At 43.3% G+C, this 18,839-nt stretch overlaps 1 protein-coding gene across 2 annotated transcripts in view; it reads right to left on the reverse strand.

Moving 5' to 3' along the window:
- Nucleotides 1-18,839, reverse strand: part of NINL (ninein like) — a 232,276-nt gene that overhangs the window by 24,516 nt on the left and 188,921 nt on the right. For both annotated transcript variants that reach the window (XM_073557474.1, XM_073557475.1), the window contains 4 exons: nt 13,619-13,852; nt 12,948-13,232; nt 10,967-11,230; nt 7,815-7,889 (listed from right to left, as the gene is read on the reverse strand). In XM_073557474.1, the coding sequence (XP_073413575.1) occupies nt 7,815-7,889; nt 10,967-11,230; nt 12,948-13,232; nt 13,619-13,852 (858 nt within the window). The remainder of the gene's footprint in view (nt 1-7,814; nt 7,890-10,966; nt 11,231-12,947; nt 13,233-13,618; nt 13,853-18,839) is intronic.

Here is an 18,839-nt window from a genome sequence, read left to right on the forward strand (position 1 = left end):
GGGTGTCCCAAAATAAATTAACATTCCGGGGTTCGGGGTGGGAGGACACGAAATCATGTAATTGGTCAATTGTTCTGTCAGGTGACAACCAATTTCAGCCAGAAAGGGTTTAATTTCCATGTCATCCTACCACTTGGTGGGCCAAACCTGAGTTTAAGAATGACTGGACTATGATCCGAAATCCCTCTACTACCATGCTCAATACTATCCACCCACATTGCCAGACAACTAGATCCAAAAATGTAATCTATGCGAGATAAGGAACGCTTTAGTGGATGAGTGGCAGGTATACGCTCTTATCTCTGGGTGGCGCGTTCTCCATATATCTAACCATCCACTACCTTCTATAAACTGTGATAATTGGGATGCAGCCGCTGCCGAGGTCCCACCCTGTGTCCCATCATCCAGTCTCAATCTGTCAAGGCGATTATTCATAACCAAATTAAAGTCCCCCATACAAATGACATCCGCGTCTGGGTAATTCAGAGCAAAACTCAATGCTTTCTGGAGAATTGACGTACCCGCTGGAGGGGGATTATAAACACACAGAATAACATATTTCCTAGAGTTAATCAGTGCATACACAAATATGAAGCGCCCTTCAGAGACTCTCCGGGCCTCCCGAACCTCCCATCTAACGTCCTTGTGTATTAGTAATGAGACTCCCCTGGAATAACTGGTGTGAAATGCGTGTATAGACCACTGAACCCACGCTTTTTGTACACTCCGAGCCGCATCTCTGGTCAAGTGTGTCTCGACCAGAGCCACAATGTGAGGGTGAGAGTGCCTGATTTGTGAAAATACTTTAACCTTTTTCTGGGGGGTTTTGATACCCCTCACATTCCATGTCATGCATATTAATTCAGAACCCATCTCCACTTATCTGGGCATGTTGCACATCGGCGCCCAAGTAGAACTCAGAGACACCACATAAATAGCAGGACTTCCATTGGCTGCAAATTCTACCTTAGTTTTAGCTTTAAGTGTTACTTAAGTTTTTGAAAAAAAGAGAACTAGATATAAACCTAGTAACATAGGAGCAAAGTCCCGCGCCCCTATTAAAAAATAAACAAGGGGATACCATCACTGAACGCAGTGTCCGGTATTGTAAATATCTGGGTGATCGCCAGGAGAGCTCCGATTAAGCCTGCAATTAAGGGATCCAGATGAAAGTAGACACACTAGGATTCCTTTGCAGGAGATCCTCTATAGGACCGTAGCCACTCAGTGGCCTCCGCCGGATCCGTGAAAAACACGGAGGAACCCCCGTGGACAACCCGAAGACGAGCTGGATAAATCATGGAATACACAATGTTCCTTTCCCTGAGCCGCTTCTTGATGTCGATGAATTGTGCACGTTGCTTCTGGAGTTCCATTGAGAAATCTGGGAAGATTGAGATCACAGCGTTGTTGATCTTGATGGGACTCTTTTGTCATGCAAGGCGCAGAATGGTGTCCCTATCTTTACAGTTGAGACGTGCCAGGAAGGGTCTAGGTGGGGCTCCCGAAGGCAATGGCTTGGTGGGAACCCTGTGGGCTCTCTCAACAGCGAACACCGAGGAAAATTCATCTCCCAGAGAGGCCTTAAGCCAGCCCTCTAGGAATTGCTCAGGGTGCTGACCTTCAGAGCGTTCAGGCAGACCGATGACACGGATGTTATTCCGACGCATTCTGTTTTCTAAGTCGTCTGCCTTTTGCCTCCAGGTGTTCATAGATCCCACTACCTTGGTTAACTTAGCCTCCATAGGCGTAATAGTGTCTTCCACCTGGGACACTCTTGTCTCCACCTCTGTGATACGCCCTCTCATGGCCTGCATATCCTGGCGGAGCCTCCCCACCTCAGTATAGACATACTCTATTTTCTCCGTCAGAGATGTCCTAGTGAGGGAGATAAACAGGTATCTGAGCAGCTGATGCAGGCTAAGGCCTGTTTCACACTTCCGTTTTTTCAAATCCGTCAAAATCCGTTGGTTTCCGTAAAAAAACGGATCCGCCATTTTTTTGCAGGATCCGTTTTTTTTGTCCCATAGACTTCCATTAGCGGTTACCGCGGATCCGTCAAAAAAACGGATCCGTTTTTTTAAAAACGGATCCGTTTGCATCAGTTTCCGTCAAAAAAACGGAAACGGATCCGTTTGGCGGAAACAAAAACGGAAGTGTGAAACAGGCCTAAGAGTCATTTCTTCCTGTTCGGTCTCCTCTCCACCCCCTGAGGGACGATTTTTACGCTGAGCTTGTGAGGGGGCATTTCGTAGAGAGTGTACACTCTCAGAAGGGTCGGGTCTGACAAATTCCTTTAATTTTTCTGCTGCCGTTGATCCCCTAGATCGGTTCATGATTAAGAGTAGTGAAACACACCGGTATAGCTGAAATTGTACAGTACAGAAATCCTCCCATTGCAATTATATACACAGCAGGGACCACGTTTATTAATTATAGCCTGGTAGCGAAGTCTGTGTAGACGGAGACAAAAGATCACTAAGGTTCCTATGGCAGGGGGGAGGGGGAGGGATATCCACCCTCAGAGACAGCAGCATAGAATCATAGAATCATAGAGTTGGAAGGGACCTCCTGGGCCATCTGGTCCAACCCCCTGCTCAAAGCAGGATTCGCTAAATCATCCCAGTTAGATGTCTGTCCAGCCTCTGTTTGAAGACTTCCATTGAAGGAGAACTCACCACTTCTCGTGGCAGCCTGTTCCACTCATTGATCACTCTAACTGTCAAAAAGTTTTTTCTAATATCTAATCTGTGTCTCCTCCCATTCAGCTTCATTCCATTGCTTCTAGTCTTTCCTTGTGCAAATGAGAATAAAGTTGATCCTTCTACAATGTGACAGCCCTTTAGATATTTGTAGACAGCTATTAAGTCTCCTCTCAGTCTTCTCTTTTGCAAACTAAACATTCCCAAATCCTGCAACCTTTCCTCATAAGACAGGGTTTGCAGACCGGTCACCATTCTGGTCGCTCTTTTCTGAACTTGCTCCAGTTTGTTGATGTCTTTTTTAAAATGTGGTGCCCAAAATTGGACACAATATTCCAGATGAGGTCTGACCAAAGAGGAGTAGAGGGAAATAATTACTTCACGTGATCTAGACTGTATGCTTCTGTTAATACATCCTAGAATTGCATTTGCCTTTTTTGCTGCTGCATCACACTGTTGACTCATATTCAGTCTGTGATCTATTAGTATACCCAAGTCTTTTTCACATGTGCTGTCACTTAGCCCTATTCCTCCCATTCTATATATGCTTTTTTCATTTTTATTGCCCAGATGTAGTACTTTGCATTTCTCCCTGTTAAAAACCATTCTGTTAGTTGCTGCCCACTTCTCCAGTTTATTTAAATCTTTTTGAATCCTCTCTCTCTCTTCTCTAGTATTAGCTATCCCTCCTAGCTTTGTGTCATCAGCAAATTTAATCAGTTTACCCTCAATTCCTTCATCTAAATCGTTGATAAAGATGTTGAACAATACAGGGCCCAGGACAGAGCCCTGTGGTACCCCACTTGAGACATTCTTCCAACTGGATGTGCAGCCATTTACGACCACTCTTTGGGTCCGATCACTAAGCCAGTTATGAATCCACCTAACAGTTGCCTTGTCTATTCCATACTTAGTCATTTTTTCAATAAGTATTGTATGAGAGACTTTGTCAAATGCTTTGCTGAAGTCAAGATATACTATATCTACAGCATTTCCTTGATCCACCCAATCAGTAATACCATCATAGAAGGAAATTAAATTAGTCTGACATGACTTATTAGTTACAAACCCATGCTGACTCTGTTTAATCACTTCATTCTTATCCAGGTATTGACATACATGTTGTTTAATAATTTGTTCAAAGATCTTTCCTGGTATAGAAGTCAGACTCACCGGCCTATAGTTGCCTGGGTCCACCTTCTTCCCCTTTTTGAAGATAGGAACAACATTTGCTCTTCTCCAGTCTTCTGGCACTTCTCCTGTTCTCCAAGAATTTTCAAAGATTATGGAGAGGGGTTCAAAAATTTCTTCTGCTATCTCCTTCAGTACTCTGGGGTGTAATTCATCTGGACCTGGAGACTTGAATACATTTAGGTTAGCTAAGTGTTTCCTCACTATCTTTCTGTTTATAGATATCCTGGATTCTTCTATTCCCTTAATAGGACAGTGAATAACAGTTGATGTTACATTTCCTTTCTGAGAGAAAACAGATGCAAAATAGGAATTTAAAAGTTCAGCCTTCTCAACATCCTGTCTTACCATTTCATCATTTTCATCCTGTAAAAATCCTATAGCATCTTTGACTTTTCTTTTACTTTTGACATATCCCCAAAATCCTTTATTATTGCTTTTGACATCTCTTGCAAGCCTCAATTCATTTTCAGCTTTAGATAATCTGATTTGTGCCTTGCAGGTTCTGCAGACAGCATTATATTCTTCTTTAGATATGCCTCCTTCTTTCCATTTTATAAACATTTTTTGCTTCCTTTTTAGCATGTGCTTAAGTTCTGTGTTCATCCATCCTGGTTTCCTTAAATGCTTCCTATTCTTCCCTCTTTTCGGAATTGTTAACAACTGTGCTTTGAGAATTTCATTTTTCAAGATTTCCCATCCTTCCTGGACATTTTTGTCTTTAAGGATATCCAGCCATTGGATCCCTCCAATTCTCTTTCTGAATCCCTTAAAATCTGCCTTTCTGAAATCTAACCTTGACGTCTGAGTCTTCACAGGTCTTCCGCCTCTAGTTATCCAAAATTCTAAAATAGCATGGTCGCTACCTCCTAGGGTCCCAGCCACTTTTACCTCCTCAACCATTTCCTCCCTGTTTATAAGGATTAGATCCAAGGTAGCAGTTCCCCTTGTTTTCTCCTTTACCTTTTGGAAGATAAAGTTGTCAGCAAGAGAGGATAAGAATTTCCTTGACCTGTTAGTTTTGCCCGAGAGAGATTCCCAACAAATGTCTGGATAGTTGAAATCTCCCATGACAACTATGTCATATTTTTTGGAGAACTTGGCCATTTGATGCATAAAGAGTTCATCCATATCTTCAGCTTGCACAGGCGGCCTGTAGTAAATGCCTACAATGGTGTCCTTTCCATTGTTCTGTCCTTCTATTCTTACCCAAACAGTTTCCACAGAACTCCCAGTCTCTGAAGCTTCAATCTCTGTGCAGATATACGCATTTCTAACATACAATGCGACACCCCCTCCTCGTTTATCAAGTCTGTTTCTTGCAAATAACTTGTATCCTTCTAGTCTTGTATTCCAATCATGTGTATTGTCCCACCAAGTTTCAGTGATTCCATTGACATCATATTTCTTTTCCTGTGTTAGTAGTTCCAATTCTCCTTGTTTGTTGCCCATGCTTTGTGCATTAGTATAGAAACATTTTAGTTTGTGATTGGTTTCTCTTTCTCCAATATTTTTTTTAATTAGATTCTTTCGTCTTTGTTCTTCCTTTCCACTTCTAATAGCAGAGTTCTCAGTAGCATTTGTCAGGTGTATGGCTTTTTCTGGTCTTTTGCTTCCCTTCCCATGTTGTTCTAGTTTAAAGCTCTCCTTACAAGTGTAGCAAGGCGACTTCCAAATACCTGCTTTCCAGTCTTCGTAAGGTGCACCCCATCTCTAGCAAGTAGTCCATCGTATAAGTAGTTCACTCCGTGATCCAGAAATCCAAATCGTTGCTGACGGCACCATCGACGTAGCCAGTTGTTCACCTGCAGAATCTTATTCCACCTCCTTGTTCCATGGCCATCCACTGGGAGGATGGAAGAGAAGACCGGTGACAGGACAATTGTGTACAAGATAATTGTGTACGGACTATTGTGTACAGGCCAATTGTGTACAATGACAATTGTGTACAAGGCAATTGTGTACAAGGCGATTGCCCTGTACACAATTGTCCTTGTACACAATTGTCATTGTACACAATTGGCCTGTACACAATTTTCTGTACACAATTGTCCGTACACAATTATCTTGTACACAATTGTCATGGAACCGAGAAGACCACCTGCGCTCCCAGTTCTTTCACTTTCTTGCCTAAGTCTTCAAAGTCTCTGCAGATGGTTTCCAGGTCGTTTCTTGCGGTATCATTTGTCCCCACATGTAGTAGCAGGAATGGGTAGTCATCTGTAGGTCTGAAGAGTCCTGATATCCTGTCAGACACATCTTTAATTTTTGCACCTGGAAGACAGCACATTTCTCTTGAAGTTATATCCGGTCTGCAGATAGCGGCCTCTGTTCCTCTCAACAGGGAATCCCCCATGACCACCACTCTCCGTTTCTTCTTCACAACATTTTTCTTTCTCCATCCAGGAGGACTCTGAAGGCGTACAAGGTTGCTGTTTGTTGGCAAAGTCTTATCCTGATGTATTTCTTCATCGTTTTCCTGCGTGAGAGCCTGGTACTGGTTTCTGAGCAGTATGGGTGCTGACTGCCTCCTGATCCTCCTGCTTCTCTGGGTCACATGTCTCCATTCCTCTGTTTCTTCAGGTGCACTTCGAATTTCTTCTCTTTCTGTAACTTGAAGAGATAATTCTGCTCTGTCCAAGAACTCTTCACCTTCCTTAATGATTTTCAACGTAGCTAACCTCTCTTCGAGATTTTGCAACTTTTCCTCCAACAGGGTCACAAGCTTGCATTTGTGGCATGTGAAGTTTGGCTTTTCCACTGGTAAATCTGTGAACATGTAGCAAGAAATGCAGCTCACCAAATGGCTCCTGGCCTCTTCCATCTTGAGATTTCTTAAAAAGATGAAAGATGAGCCAAAATTCGATTTCCTCTTTTCAGCTGCAACGGCCAAAACCCAGTGATCGTTGAGCTCGCGGAGACTCTTCACTTATCCCAGAAGGCACTGGGAATATGCAAATGATCTCCTCAAGACTCTTCCCCTGGTTTCTCCGATTTCCTCTTTTCAGCTGCAACGGCCAAAACCCAGTGATCGTTGAGCTCGCGGAGACTCTTCACTTATCCCAGAAGGCACTGGGAATATGCAAATGATCTCCTCAAGACTCTTCCCCTGGTTTCTCCGATTTCCTCTTTTCAGCTGCAACGGCCAAAACCCAGTGATCGTTGAGCTCGCGGAGACTCTTCACTTATCCCAGAAGGCACTGGGAATATGCAAATGATCTCCTCAAGACTCTTCCCCTGGTTTCTCCGATTTCCTCTTTTCAGCTGCAACGGCCAAAACCCAGTGATCGTTGAGCTCGCGGAGACTCTTCACTTATCCCAGAAGGCACTGGGAATATGCAAATGATCTCCTCAAGACTCTTCCCCTGGGGGAGCAGGTTCCCCCACAGTAATGGCACCAACAGGCCAGCGATTCAGTTCAGAGAGAGGGAATAATGCAGGGCCCGTCTTTCAGGGCACTCACCGCCCATCCCTCAAATCCTATAGGATACAGGTCGCTGTCCCTGCGACGCTGCAGCGCTGGAATCCGCGCTCCCTCTGATAGACCACGCATCCAAGATGGCCGCCGCTCCCCGCGGGTCCTGCCGTCCACCCCGGCTTTCCAAGTCTCCCGCTCACCGGAGCCGTCCTGCACCCCTCCTCAGAGCTCTCGGGGGGTCCCGACACCAGCGGACACCAAGCGCTGCCAGATCAAGAGCAATATACAGGCGGTATGTGCAGGATATATGAAGGATAGGCAGGAGCTCTCGCAGCTTGCGTCCTTCCTTCACCACTACATAGCCACGCCCCCATATCAGCCTTATTTTTTAAGAAAAATAAGGATGGTCATAAGCACAGGGAAAAAAAAAAAAAAAGAATCACAACTTCTTTAGCATTATACAGTTTTATTTCGCTATGAAGGCAGTAAGCGCATACACTAACCTGTCTGTTAGTCTCATCCAGTCCATTCAGAAGATCTTGTTTCTCCTGTTTGTGCTTAAGAATCAGATTTTCAATCTGTTGTAAGAAAAAACATAACACATGTAACATCCAAATACAGCATCATGAACCCTCATATTGTCACTTTTGTTTTTACTTTAATAGTAAGTGCTCATAATGTAACAGACATAAAAAACTTAAGAACAGAAAGCATTTTTCCCTGTTAAAAAAACAAAGTACTACATCTGGGCAATAAAAATGGAAAAAAGCATATACAGAATGGGATGAACAGGGCTAAGCAACTGCACATGTGAAAAAGACTTGGGTATACTAATAGATCACAGACTGAACATGAGTAAACAGTGTGATGCAGCAGCAAAAAAGGCAAATGCAATTCTAGGATGTATTAACAGAAGCATACAGTCTAAATCACGTGAAGTCATTACTGCCCTCTACTCCTCTTTGGTCAGACCTCATCTGGAATACTGTGCCCAATTTTTAAAAAGACATCAACAAACTGGAGCAAGTTCAGAGACGAACGACCAGAATGGTGACCGGTCTGCAAACCATGTCCTATGAGGGACGGTTACAAGGATTTGGGAATGTTTAGCTTGCAAAAAAGAAGACTGAGAGGAGACTTAATAGCGGTCTACAAATATCGCAAGGGCTGTCACATTGTAGAAGGATCATCTTTATTCTCATTTGCACAAGGAAAGACTAGAAGCAATGGGATGAAACTGAATGGGAGGAGACACAGATTAGATGTTAGAAAAAACTTTTTGACAGGGAGGGTGATCAATGAGTGGAACAGGCTGCCACGAGAAGTGGTGAGTTCTCCTTCAATGGAAGTCTTCAAACAGAGGCTGGATGATTTAGTGAATCCTGCTTTGAGCAGGGGGTTGGACCAGATGACCCAGAAGGTCCCTTCCAACTATACCATTCTATGATTCTAAAACAACCACCAACTTATAGGGGGCACATGGGATATAGGGCTATGATAGATCAATTATTGATATTGACCTTATAGGGAATCTGACACCAAGTTTTAGTCACCTAAACTGAGAGCAGCATGAAGCAGAGGCAGAGACCCTTACACTTACTGGGATGCTTGCTATAGTTTTGATAAGTTAACGTTTTAACAGCAGGAGATTATTACTTACGGGCTAGTAAACCTGCTGCCATGTAGTCCTCCATATTCATAATGTCACGGGGTTACCGTGACAGAGCGGAGCCAGAAGAGCGCAGAGTCTGGTTGCTCCTATTCCGGCGCTAAGAAGCACTTCTCCGACTTATTAAATGTATTTATTTCTTCCGGCAGAACAGGGGTTAATTGGCCATATTGGAAATCCCTGTTCTCAGCTGTGCTCGGTTAGCCACTCCTTTTCCCTATATAATCTGGGCTCTATTACTAATCCTCGTCAGAGTTAGCTTTTTGCTGCATGACAAAGGTGGGAGAGAAGTTGGTATGAGAAGGAGTGCTGGAGGATTTATATGCGACTGTTTGGTTTGTATGCTTGGTAATTCCTTCTCCTTCTCTATTTTGGTTTCTTTCCCTTCCTGCACACCCCGGTGGATGCCTCTGCTACATGTGAGTGTATATTTGGGGTGCGTGGCGTTTTCAGTTTACCCTTGTCTTTGTCGCCCTGTTTATTGGGTTGGTGTACTACAGTGCACAGTAGCACCTTCTTCTTTCTGGGTGGGGGAAGAGAACAGACGGAGGGCTACTGTAGGAGATAGGGCAAAGACGGAGGAACCAGCATCTTCGCCATCTGAAGTATCCCGGGGAACAGGGCAAGCTAGGGTGCCCCCTAGTGGTAGGGCCAGAAAAGGAGCCCCTGGTCCCAGGTTACCCGACAGCTGTGTCGTGACACATAGGCTCTGTACAATCGCGCCCTCACCGACTGGAAGCTTTCTGCCTATGCACAGTGTACACAAAGCTGCCACTCTGTGGTGTGGGAGGTGTTAAACAGCTGAGCATTCAGAGAACTGCTAAATCTAAAGTAGATAAAATATAGATTTTATCTAAACTACAGCAAGCAGCCCAGTATGTGACAACGCTGGAATTGCAGTCTCTGTCCTAACCTCATGCTGCTCTCAGACGGGGCAGCAAAACCCTGTTGAAAGATTACTTTTAAATGGGAAAATGTAATGAAATATAAACAATCCAAAAGGAATGGCGAGTACACAGAGCTTTGTGACACCCTTCTCTAGCATTTTTAATCCCTTCTTGACCGTGGATGTTCACACGTCCAGGTTTGTAGGTATTTTGCAACCATGGACGTATGGATACGTTATATATTCATCGCGGCACCGTAACTGCAGTTGCGGTGATTGCATTAAGGTGCTTGCTAATTCTCACAGCAGGACACCGGGAGAAACCAACCCCCCACCCCGCAACTATGATCGCTGTGATTGGCTGTTCAATTCAAAACAGCATTGACAGCCTTTTCAGTGTTTCAGGCAAATTTTTTCCTTCCACATTGCTTCAGTTCCTTATTGAATGTGGTTTTGAGCACCTTGACGGGGGCAGTTTTTAGAATGGTGGCACTTTGGGATATTTTCTGTCATATAGACCCCTCAAAGTCACTTCAAATGTGAGGGGGTCCCTAAAAAAATGGTTTTGTAAATTTTGTTGGAAAACTAGAAATCGCTGGTCAACTTTTAACCCTTATAACGTCCTAACAAAAACAAATTATGTTTCAAAAATTGTGCTGATGTAAAGAAAAGTAGATATGCGAGAAATGTTATTTATTAATTATTTTTTTGTGACAACTCTCTGGTTTAAGGGCATACAAATTGAAAGTTTGAAAATTGCAAAATTTTCAACATTTTTGCCAAATTTCCGATTTTTTCGGAACACAAGTCATATCACAAGCTACCTCTATCATGAAGTACAATACTTCATGAATAAACAATCTCAGAGTCAGTGGGATTCATTGAAGCGTTCCAGAGTTGTGACCTCAAAGTGACAGTGGTCAAAATTGTAAAATTTGTAAAATTTGACCTGGTCAAGGAAGGTGAAAACAGGCTAAGGGGACTGAAGTGGTTAAATGGGGCCAATTTGATGGGGAGAGATGTTTCTCTTTTTGCCACCGAAAGCAAATGGCTGAAAGCATGCCTAAAGATGTACATTCACTCTTTTTTAAGTTGGGTACCTTGCTGTTAGAGAACTGCAGGTCATGTTCCAGTTGTGCTCTGTCCTGTTGCCAGGTTGATTGCTGCTGGACCTTTTCTCGCTCTACTGAGTGGAGCTGGTTCTGGATTTTCTCTATAGTTGCTGTAACCTCATCCTTCTGTCGGGCCATCTCTCGCAGCCTGTCTTCTAACCTCCGGACGACTTCTTGGTGAGCATCATTCTGTGCCTTTAGATCCGATACAGTACAGTTCAGCTGCTGTAATTCACTACGGGTGTTGTTAGTCTGGAGAATAAAAACACCCATCATGAATAAAGCGTGATTATCACAAGACTAGACTTGGACTAGAACCGGAGATGTTGAGAAAGAATAGCGTCAATATTGTTTTAGGTTGAAGTGGAAAGTTAATGTCCCACAATGAGACACGTGTCCATCAGTGCTATGCTGAATACATGAGCAAAGAGGTCATTGAATTGTCCAATATTAGGCAACAATGAAATGATCTGTTCTTCTGTGACAATGACTTGTTTGACCAACAGAATGGCAGTAAGTACACATATAAATATGTTAATATGCCTCAATTCACCAAGCCAGCACTGTCATCCCCGGACTTGATAAGATGACGTGTTGGAGGCAGACACTTTTGATTCATAAAGAGGTTCTCGACCCTTAATGAATACAGTACATTTGAAAGTAGCATGTGTCTCACCAAAAATCTTACTCCAGACACAGCAGTAAAATGTCTCATATAAGGTACGCCACAGCTCGTCATGATCTAGATGAGCGGTGGCATCACGCCCTCGTTCCACTAGACCTCTGCACATTTTGCCATTGGTGGGCGAAAATGGCATAAAAAAAGACACAAGTTTTGCACAATGTAGCGATTTACATCGAAATTGTGGTGGAATCGCTTTGGTGAATCGGGGGCCAAGTATTAATAACTACAAATACATAATTTGATGACACATTAAATTAACGCTACATCAGTTGAGGATTTGGGGAGTATCCTCAGTTAATGAGAATATGTCTAAGAGGTTACAATTAATGTGCCAAATTGCAAATGTTCATGGTTACACAGGTTGGCCATTAGCAACGCATCACCTACCCGTGGTAGGTAATGGTTGGTATGGTGGGCATTCCAATCCCTACAAGGTCCTTTTCCTCCTCCACCATTTGTCCTCTGCAGTTTTGAAGACTTTCTCTGCTGTATAGGTTTACCTATTTCTAGTTAATTGTATCTTAATTTGCTGAGCTAGGTCTAAAAGTCTACAAGGTAAACTACAAGCCGTACATGACAGCTAAAAGTCAACTAAAATGCATTGGTATAGAAGAAATTTACAAATATCATATATGAAGAAGTTTGTATACAGATTCCAATTAATTTTCTACACTGAAATCGGCGTGAAATAAGCTTGAACTTATCCTCCAAATGTTTTTAATAAAAATCCCCACTGTAGTTCACGTTGAGGTGATATGAAATCTGCTTGGAAAAGAAAAAAAAAAAAAAAAAAAAGAATTGACATGTCTGTTCTCCAGGGGGTTCCCGCACAGAAACCACAGCAGGCAGCCATAGCTGGTGGCTCAGTGCTTGGTGCTGTTGCTTTGCAGCGCTGGGATCCTGGAAGGACAACATTTGAAAGTAGTTTGTATGTTCTCCCCGTGTTTGTGTGGGTTTCCTCTCATATGCCAAAGACATACTGATGGGGCATCTAGATTGTGAGCCCTAAAGGGGACAGTGATGATGATGTCTGTAAAGCGCTGCAGAATATAATGGTGCTATACAAGCAAAGCATAATAATAATAGTAGTAGCTACAAGCAGATTAGCCCACTTGGTATATGAATCCCTGGCAGTGTAAATCCACACTATAAATCTTGGTCAGGCTTGGATTTCTACTATGGAAGTCAGAGTTTTTTTCATCAGATTCAGTGTAAAACACATCCCTAGTAAATGCTGATTATATATACTGTACATATCATACAAGATGTAAGAAGTATACATACCTCTTGGAGCGACGTCTGCAGCTCACTTTGAAGCTTTGCTTTCTCTCCCTGCCATTCAGACTGGCTATGAAGACCCTCTTTCTCCAGGACACAGAGCTTTGCCTGTAGCTGTTCTGTATGAGTGGCTGACTCATGCTTTTCATCAGTGAGCTCCCTTATTCTGGCATTCAGTTCTTGAATGGTTTCATAACTCATTTCTCTCTGAGAACTCAGATCGGACACTGTGCCGGTCAATTGGAGGCTCTGGGCATTCAGCTGGCACAGCTCATCCCAGTATTTCTCATTCTAAGAAGAAAGATGCTCACAATCATATACAATATATACCATAATGGCTCTATAGTTGTACAGTCTTTCCTCTACCCTAGATCCTCCCAAAGACATGAACCTCATGTTCCTTCTCTAAACACGGCCATTCTCATTGTGTTCCCTATTCAGCCATAACCCTTTTTTGTGGTTTTATCAGCCTTGTCAGCAAACAGGTGGTGGGGGTAGAGTGAGAGGATCATAGACTTCTATGTTCCTACACGACGTGCTACAGGAGAGTCAATGCAATGTCTGGGCTCCTCCATCTCAGGACGGAGTAGTGTGATGGCATGAACCAGCATTTTCTTTCTGCCGACCTCTACAGTATGTACATCCCCATTTGTAGCCCACTCCTCACTCGCCCTTACCTCCTGCTTTGACATCTGCAGTTCATGTTCCAAGAGTTCTCTTTCTTTTTGCCAAGACTGCTCTTGCTTAAGTTTTACATCTTCCACAGCATTGATGGCTTCTTGCAGCTTCACCAGAGAAGAGTTTCTTTCATGCCTTTCCTCAGTGAGCTCTTCTAGTTTCATGTTCAGTGTATGAATTGCCTCCTGATGTTGTGTCTTTATCCGGGACAGCTCCTCCTGGTACTCTTGGTTCTGGAAGAAAAAAGTTTTTAACCTTTCTGAATGCAAGAACAAAGATGGCATTTTATGATGAACATTACCCCTGAGATGGATGGTTTTATTCCCCATCACTCTGCACCCACCTTTTTTTCCTATACGAGGATAATTTCTTAAGTCCACACAGATATATAGATGAACTTAAAGGGGTTGCCTGGTTAAAACAAGTTATCACGTATCCATGGAGTAGGTGATAATATGCTGATTGGACTCGCACCGATCAGCTGATCGGGACATTTTTAACCCCAACAATTACAAGATGGTGTGGCAGGTCAGACGCCCAACTGTTGCTCTCATTATTTGCTACAGAATGGCTGGAGAAAGACAAGACCTGCGCTTAGCACCGCCATAGTAAATGAATAAAGTGCAGGACACACATGCATACTGCCGCTCCATTCTAACCGAGACAAAATGTCCCCCATTATACCCATTGATGCGGGTCCCAGGTGAAAGCACATCCTTGTGATAGGTCATCACGTTTTAAGAAAGGAATAAAGATTTGACTATATATTTTATAAACATGGAGGCCACCATAGTCCGTTTTATAAATAGGTGTAAACATCGTTCTAAGCCTAAGGATCATCTCCATCTTTGATATTTATAACATACTAGCTTAAGAGCCCGGTGCTGCCCGGGCATCGTAACTAACTACGGTTAGTTGTATCAAATTATCAAATTATAATGAGATATTATATATATATATATATATATATATATATATATATATATATATATATATATATATATATATATATATATATATATATATATATATATACACACACATAGCGCTGAGTGTAGAGCCCTGCCCAGTCCGCATAGCCACATTCACTATAATATCCCACATCATCCAGTCAGCCAGAGCCACCGGGCTACTACTCCTAATATCCCACATCATCCAGTCAGCCAGAGCCACCGGACTACTACCCCTAATATCCCACATTATCCCATCAGAGCCACCCGACTTCCACCCCCAATATCCCACATCATCCCGTCAGAGCCACTGGACTACTACCCCTAATATCCCACATCATCCAGTCACAGTCGCCGGACTACTACCTCTAATATCCCACATCATCCCGACACAGCTGTCGGACTACTACCCCTAATATCCCACATCAACCCGTCACAGCCACCGGACTATTACCCCTAATATCCCACATCATCCCGTCACAGCCACCGGACTACTACCCCTAATATCCCACATCATCCCGTCAGCCAGAGCCACCGGACTACTACCCCTAATATCCCACATTATCCCATCAGAGCCACCCGACTTCCACCCCTAATATCCCACATCATCCCGGCAGAGCCACTGGACTACCACCCCTAATATCCCACATCATCCAGTCACAGTCGCCGGACTACTACCTCTAATATCCCACATCACCCCGACACAGCTGTCGGACTACTACCCCTAATATCCCACATCATCACGTCAGAGCCACCGGACTACTACCCCTAATATCCCACATCATCCCGTCACAGCCACCGGACTACTACCCCTAATATCCCACATCATCCCGTCAGCCAGAGCCATCGGACTACTACACCTAATATCCCACATCCTAACTTCCATACCGGGTATCCATTTAAGAGGGAAGATGTGCCTATGGGATGGAGGATGTGTGATGGGGATATGGGCAGGGAGGGGGTGATTCATTTCTGTAATGTGCTCTCTGCTACTTTCTGGGGCCAGACAATGGCTGGGAGCTTATGTTCCCGGGGATATTAGATTTCTCCCACCATGGCAGTGTCTGCTGACGTTTTGTCGTGGAGTGAGAAAACTAATGCTCATAGTAACCAATCACAGCTCAGCTTCTTTGCTTAGTGATTGGTTGCAAGGAAAATTGTTGCTCATAGCAACCAATCACAGCTCAGCTTCTTTTAAACAGCTCTGGTGAAATGAAAGATGTTTAGTGATTTGTTGGTGATACACATATTATATATATATATATATATATATATATATATATATATATATATATATATATATATATATATATATAATATGCAACAAAATTTTGGCAAACAGGGACCGAACTTTGACTCTCTACCTCAATGAAGAACTGTGATCTCTCAAAAGCAGTTGAGCATAAAGATTTACAGGAACCTGATCGGGTTATCCATGCCGGTGCTCCAGGGCAGTGCGAACCTCCTTGGCTGGCATCCAAGTGCCAATATCCTGGGTGCCTTTTGTGATTACAAGGTCTCAAGCGATGTCATGATGGGCATCACACCATGACGTCTTGGGAGCTTAGTATTCACAAGAGGCACATTAGATGCGGACACTCGAGTGCCAGCCAAGGAAGTCTGCACTACCCCAGTCTGGCTGACGTGAAACACCAGCATGATCACTGCACTAGGGTCCGAAGATGCTTTTTGCGCAAGCCTACGCTCAACCCTTATTTCACAAGGTGAGGAATGCAGCATCCAAGCAGAAACTGAATAGAGAGTGTATACTAGGCTCTTTCCATAACTCCCATAGACTTGAATAAAGTTTTTTTACATTTTGTGAAACTCTTAAAAAATAAATAAATTATAGGTTATCCAGAATTTTTTTTTTTTTAATTCGTTTATTAAGCACCAGGATACAAAGAATGTACAACGTACACAATGACTTATGATAAAAGGCATTATACAAAGCACACGTCTCCGTCCATAATAAAATGTAATACAAGAGATTGCACATTCTTATAGATAAACAAGGTAACATGTATATTTCCTTCCTAGCATATGTAAAGGACAATTGCTTATGTATTTCCCCACACATGTATCAATCCAATTTCACAAACCTTGTCATATCATGCAACCGTAGGAACTAACTAAAACTCCTAAACTACAACTACCGCTACAGCAACTAATATCCACTATATCCGCAGCCTGGTTTCCTATATCATATTATGTCACATGTGATGTCTCAAGTCTTGCAAAGTGAGGTGAGAGGAATTCCACCTCTCCCAGATCTTTTCAAATTTACCCGGGCATCCCCTGTTGTGGTATAACGTGCGCTCATATGGGACAATTGAGTTCACCAGCTTGATCCAAAACCTAAGGGAAGGACATGAGCCGCCCATCCACCGCAGTGCCAACACCTTTTGTGCCATAAACAGCGTCTCGCGCAGGAAGACCCCAGTATAGCGATCCCAAATCTCCTTCCACACCCCAAACAAGCAGACCAACGTCTCTAGAGGGACAGGGGCCTGCAACAGGGATGTCAGTAGTGTAGTCACTTCTTTCCAGTAGTGTAGGATAGAGGGACATTGCCACACCATATGAATAAAATCAGCGTCTGGCGAGTGACATTGCATACATTCTGACGACTGAAGCCGACCCATCCTAAAAAGTCGCAACGGAGTTAAATATGATTGATTAATTATATACAGTTGTATCATTCTGTTGTTAATAGATGGTGATACTCCAATCGGAGACTCCAGAATCTCCTCCCACTCCTCTCCTTGCATATTAGGGATGAGTCGTTCCCACTTCGTCTTAATAGAGCTTATGACTGATTCTTCCCCTACTGACAGCATATATGTGTACAGGGAGGATATGAGACCCTGGGAACCATGCAAATTAAGAATTCCTATTAGAGGTATCGATGAAATAGTACGGTCCACATCCCCATCCCACATGTGTGACTGAAGAGCCGATCTCAGCTGCAGATAGCGAAAAAATTGAGATCTCCGAATATCATGTGTGGCCTGCTATTGTTCAAAAGACTTTAAGGTCCCCTGGTCATACAAGTCTCTCACTGAAGAGACGCCACACTGGGTCCAAAAAACAGCGAACAAGTGATTCAGTAGCCCTGGAAAATAGTTATTTCTCCATAGGGGCATTTTAGCTATAACATCTTTAAACCCTATTACATTCTTGATTTGTCTCCATATTAATCGAGCCAGTCGGAGCAGGGGTAATAGACGTGGGTCATTAGTTTTTTCCAACTCAAGGAAACCTAATGGGCAATCCGCTTGTGCAGCATGAAGCAGGTGGCTTTCAGAGTTAGGGAGGCAATTACCCGGCATCCAGTTATTTAAAGCTTTAGCCTGCCCAGCTAAGTAATATAGGAAAAAATCTGGTAACGCCGCCCCACCTCCCCTCTTTGGTCTTTGTAAAGTGGACAATTTAAGTTTGGGCCTAGTTTTCCCCCAAATAAAGGACGTGACTAGAGAATTAAGATTAACAAAAAAGGACTTGGGCACCGCTACCGCACTGTGCTGGAGCGAGTAGCCAAATTTAGGGAGTAATATCATTTAATCAGGTTAATGCGTCCAGCCACAGATAATGGGAGCCTACTCCAAGACGCAAACTTAGCTTTAACTAGTTCCAACAACGGATGGACATTAAGTTGTGGATCAGACGTACTATTGTTAGAAATAAGGATGCCCAAATATTTAAAACTAGACACAATAGACAGCGAGGAAAGAGCATCCAACTGGGGCATCGGGGCATGGGAAAGGGGTAACAGGGCAGACTTTTCCCAATTTATATGTAAACCTGAATATTTACTAAATCTATCTATAAGGGATCTCACCTGCGGCAAAGTTTCTTCCACGTCACTCAAGAATATCACCATGTCATCAGCATATAGGCCTATGGTATCCACCCGACCTGCTGTATCTATACCTCGGATATTAGGGAAGGACCTTATGCGTACTGCTAGTGCCTCTATCGCAAGGGCGAAGAGGGCCGGGGAAAGAGGGCAACCCTGACGGGTTCCCCTATGCAATGCGAAAGACTCAGATATAGAATTATTTATTATAATACGGGCCTTAGGTTTCATATATAATATTTTGATCCATGTTATAAATTTAGTACCAAAGCCATACCTTTGCAAACATGCGGAGAGGAAAGGCCATTCAAGAGAGTCAAAAGCCTTGGCAGCATCTAACGATGCCAATGCCCATTTGTTATCTGGCACCAGGGAGCTATACTGGACTATTGACTGAACTCTTCGGATGTT

Source organism: Dendrobates tinctorius, unplaced genomic scaffold, assembly GCF_039654945.1.
Source record: "Dendrobates tinctorius isolate UK_male_01 unplaced genomic scaffold, ASM3965494v1 ptg000250l, whole genome shotgun sequence".
Classification (NCBI taxonomy): domain Eukaryota; kingdom Metazoa; phylum Chordata; class Amphibia; order Anura; family Dendrobatidae; genus Dendrobates; species Dendrobates tinctorius.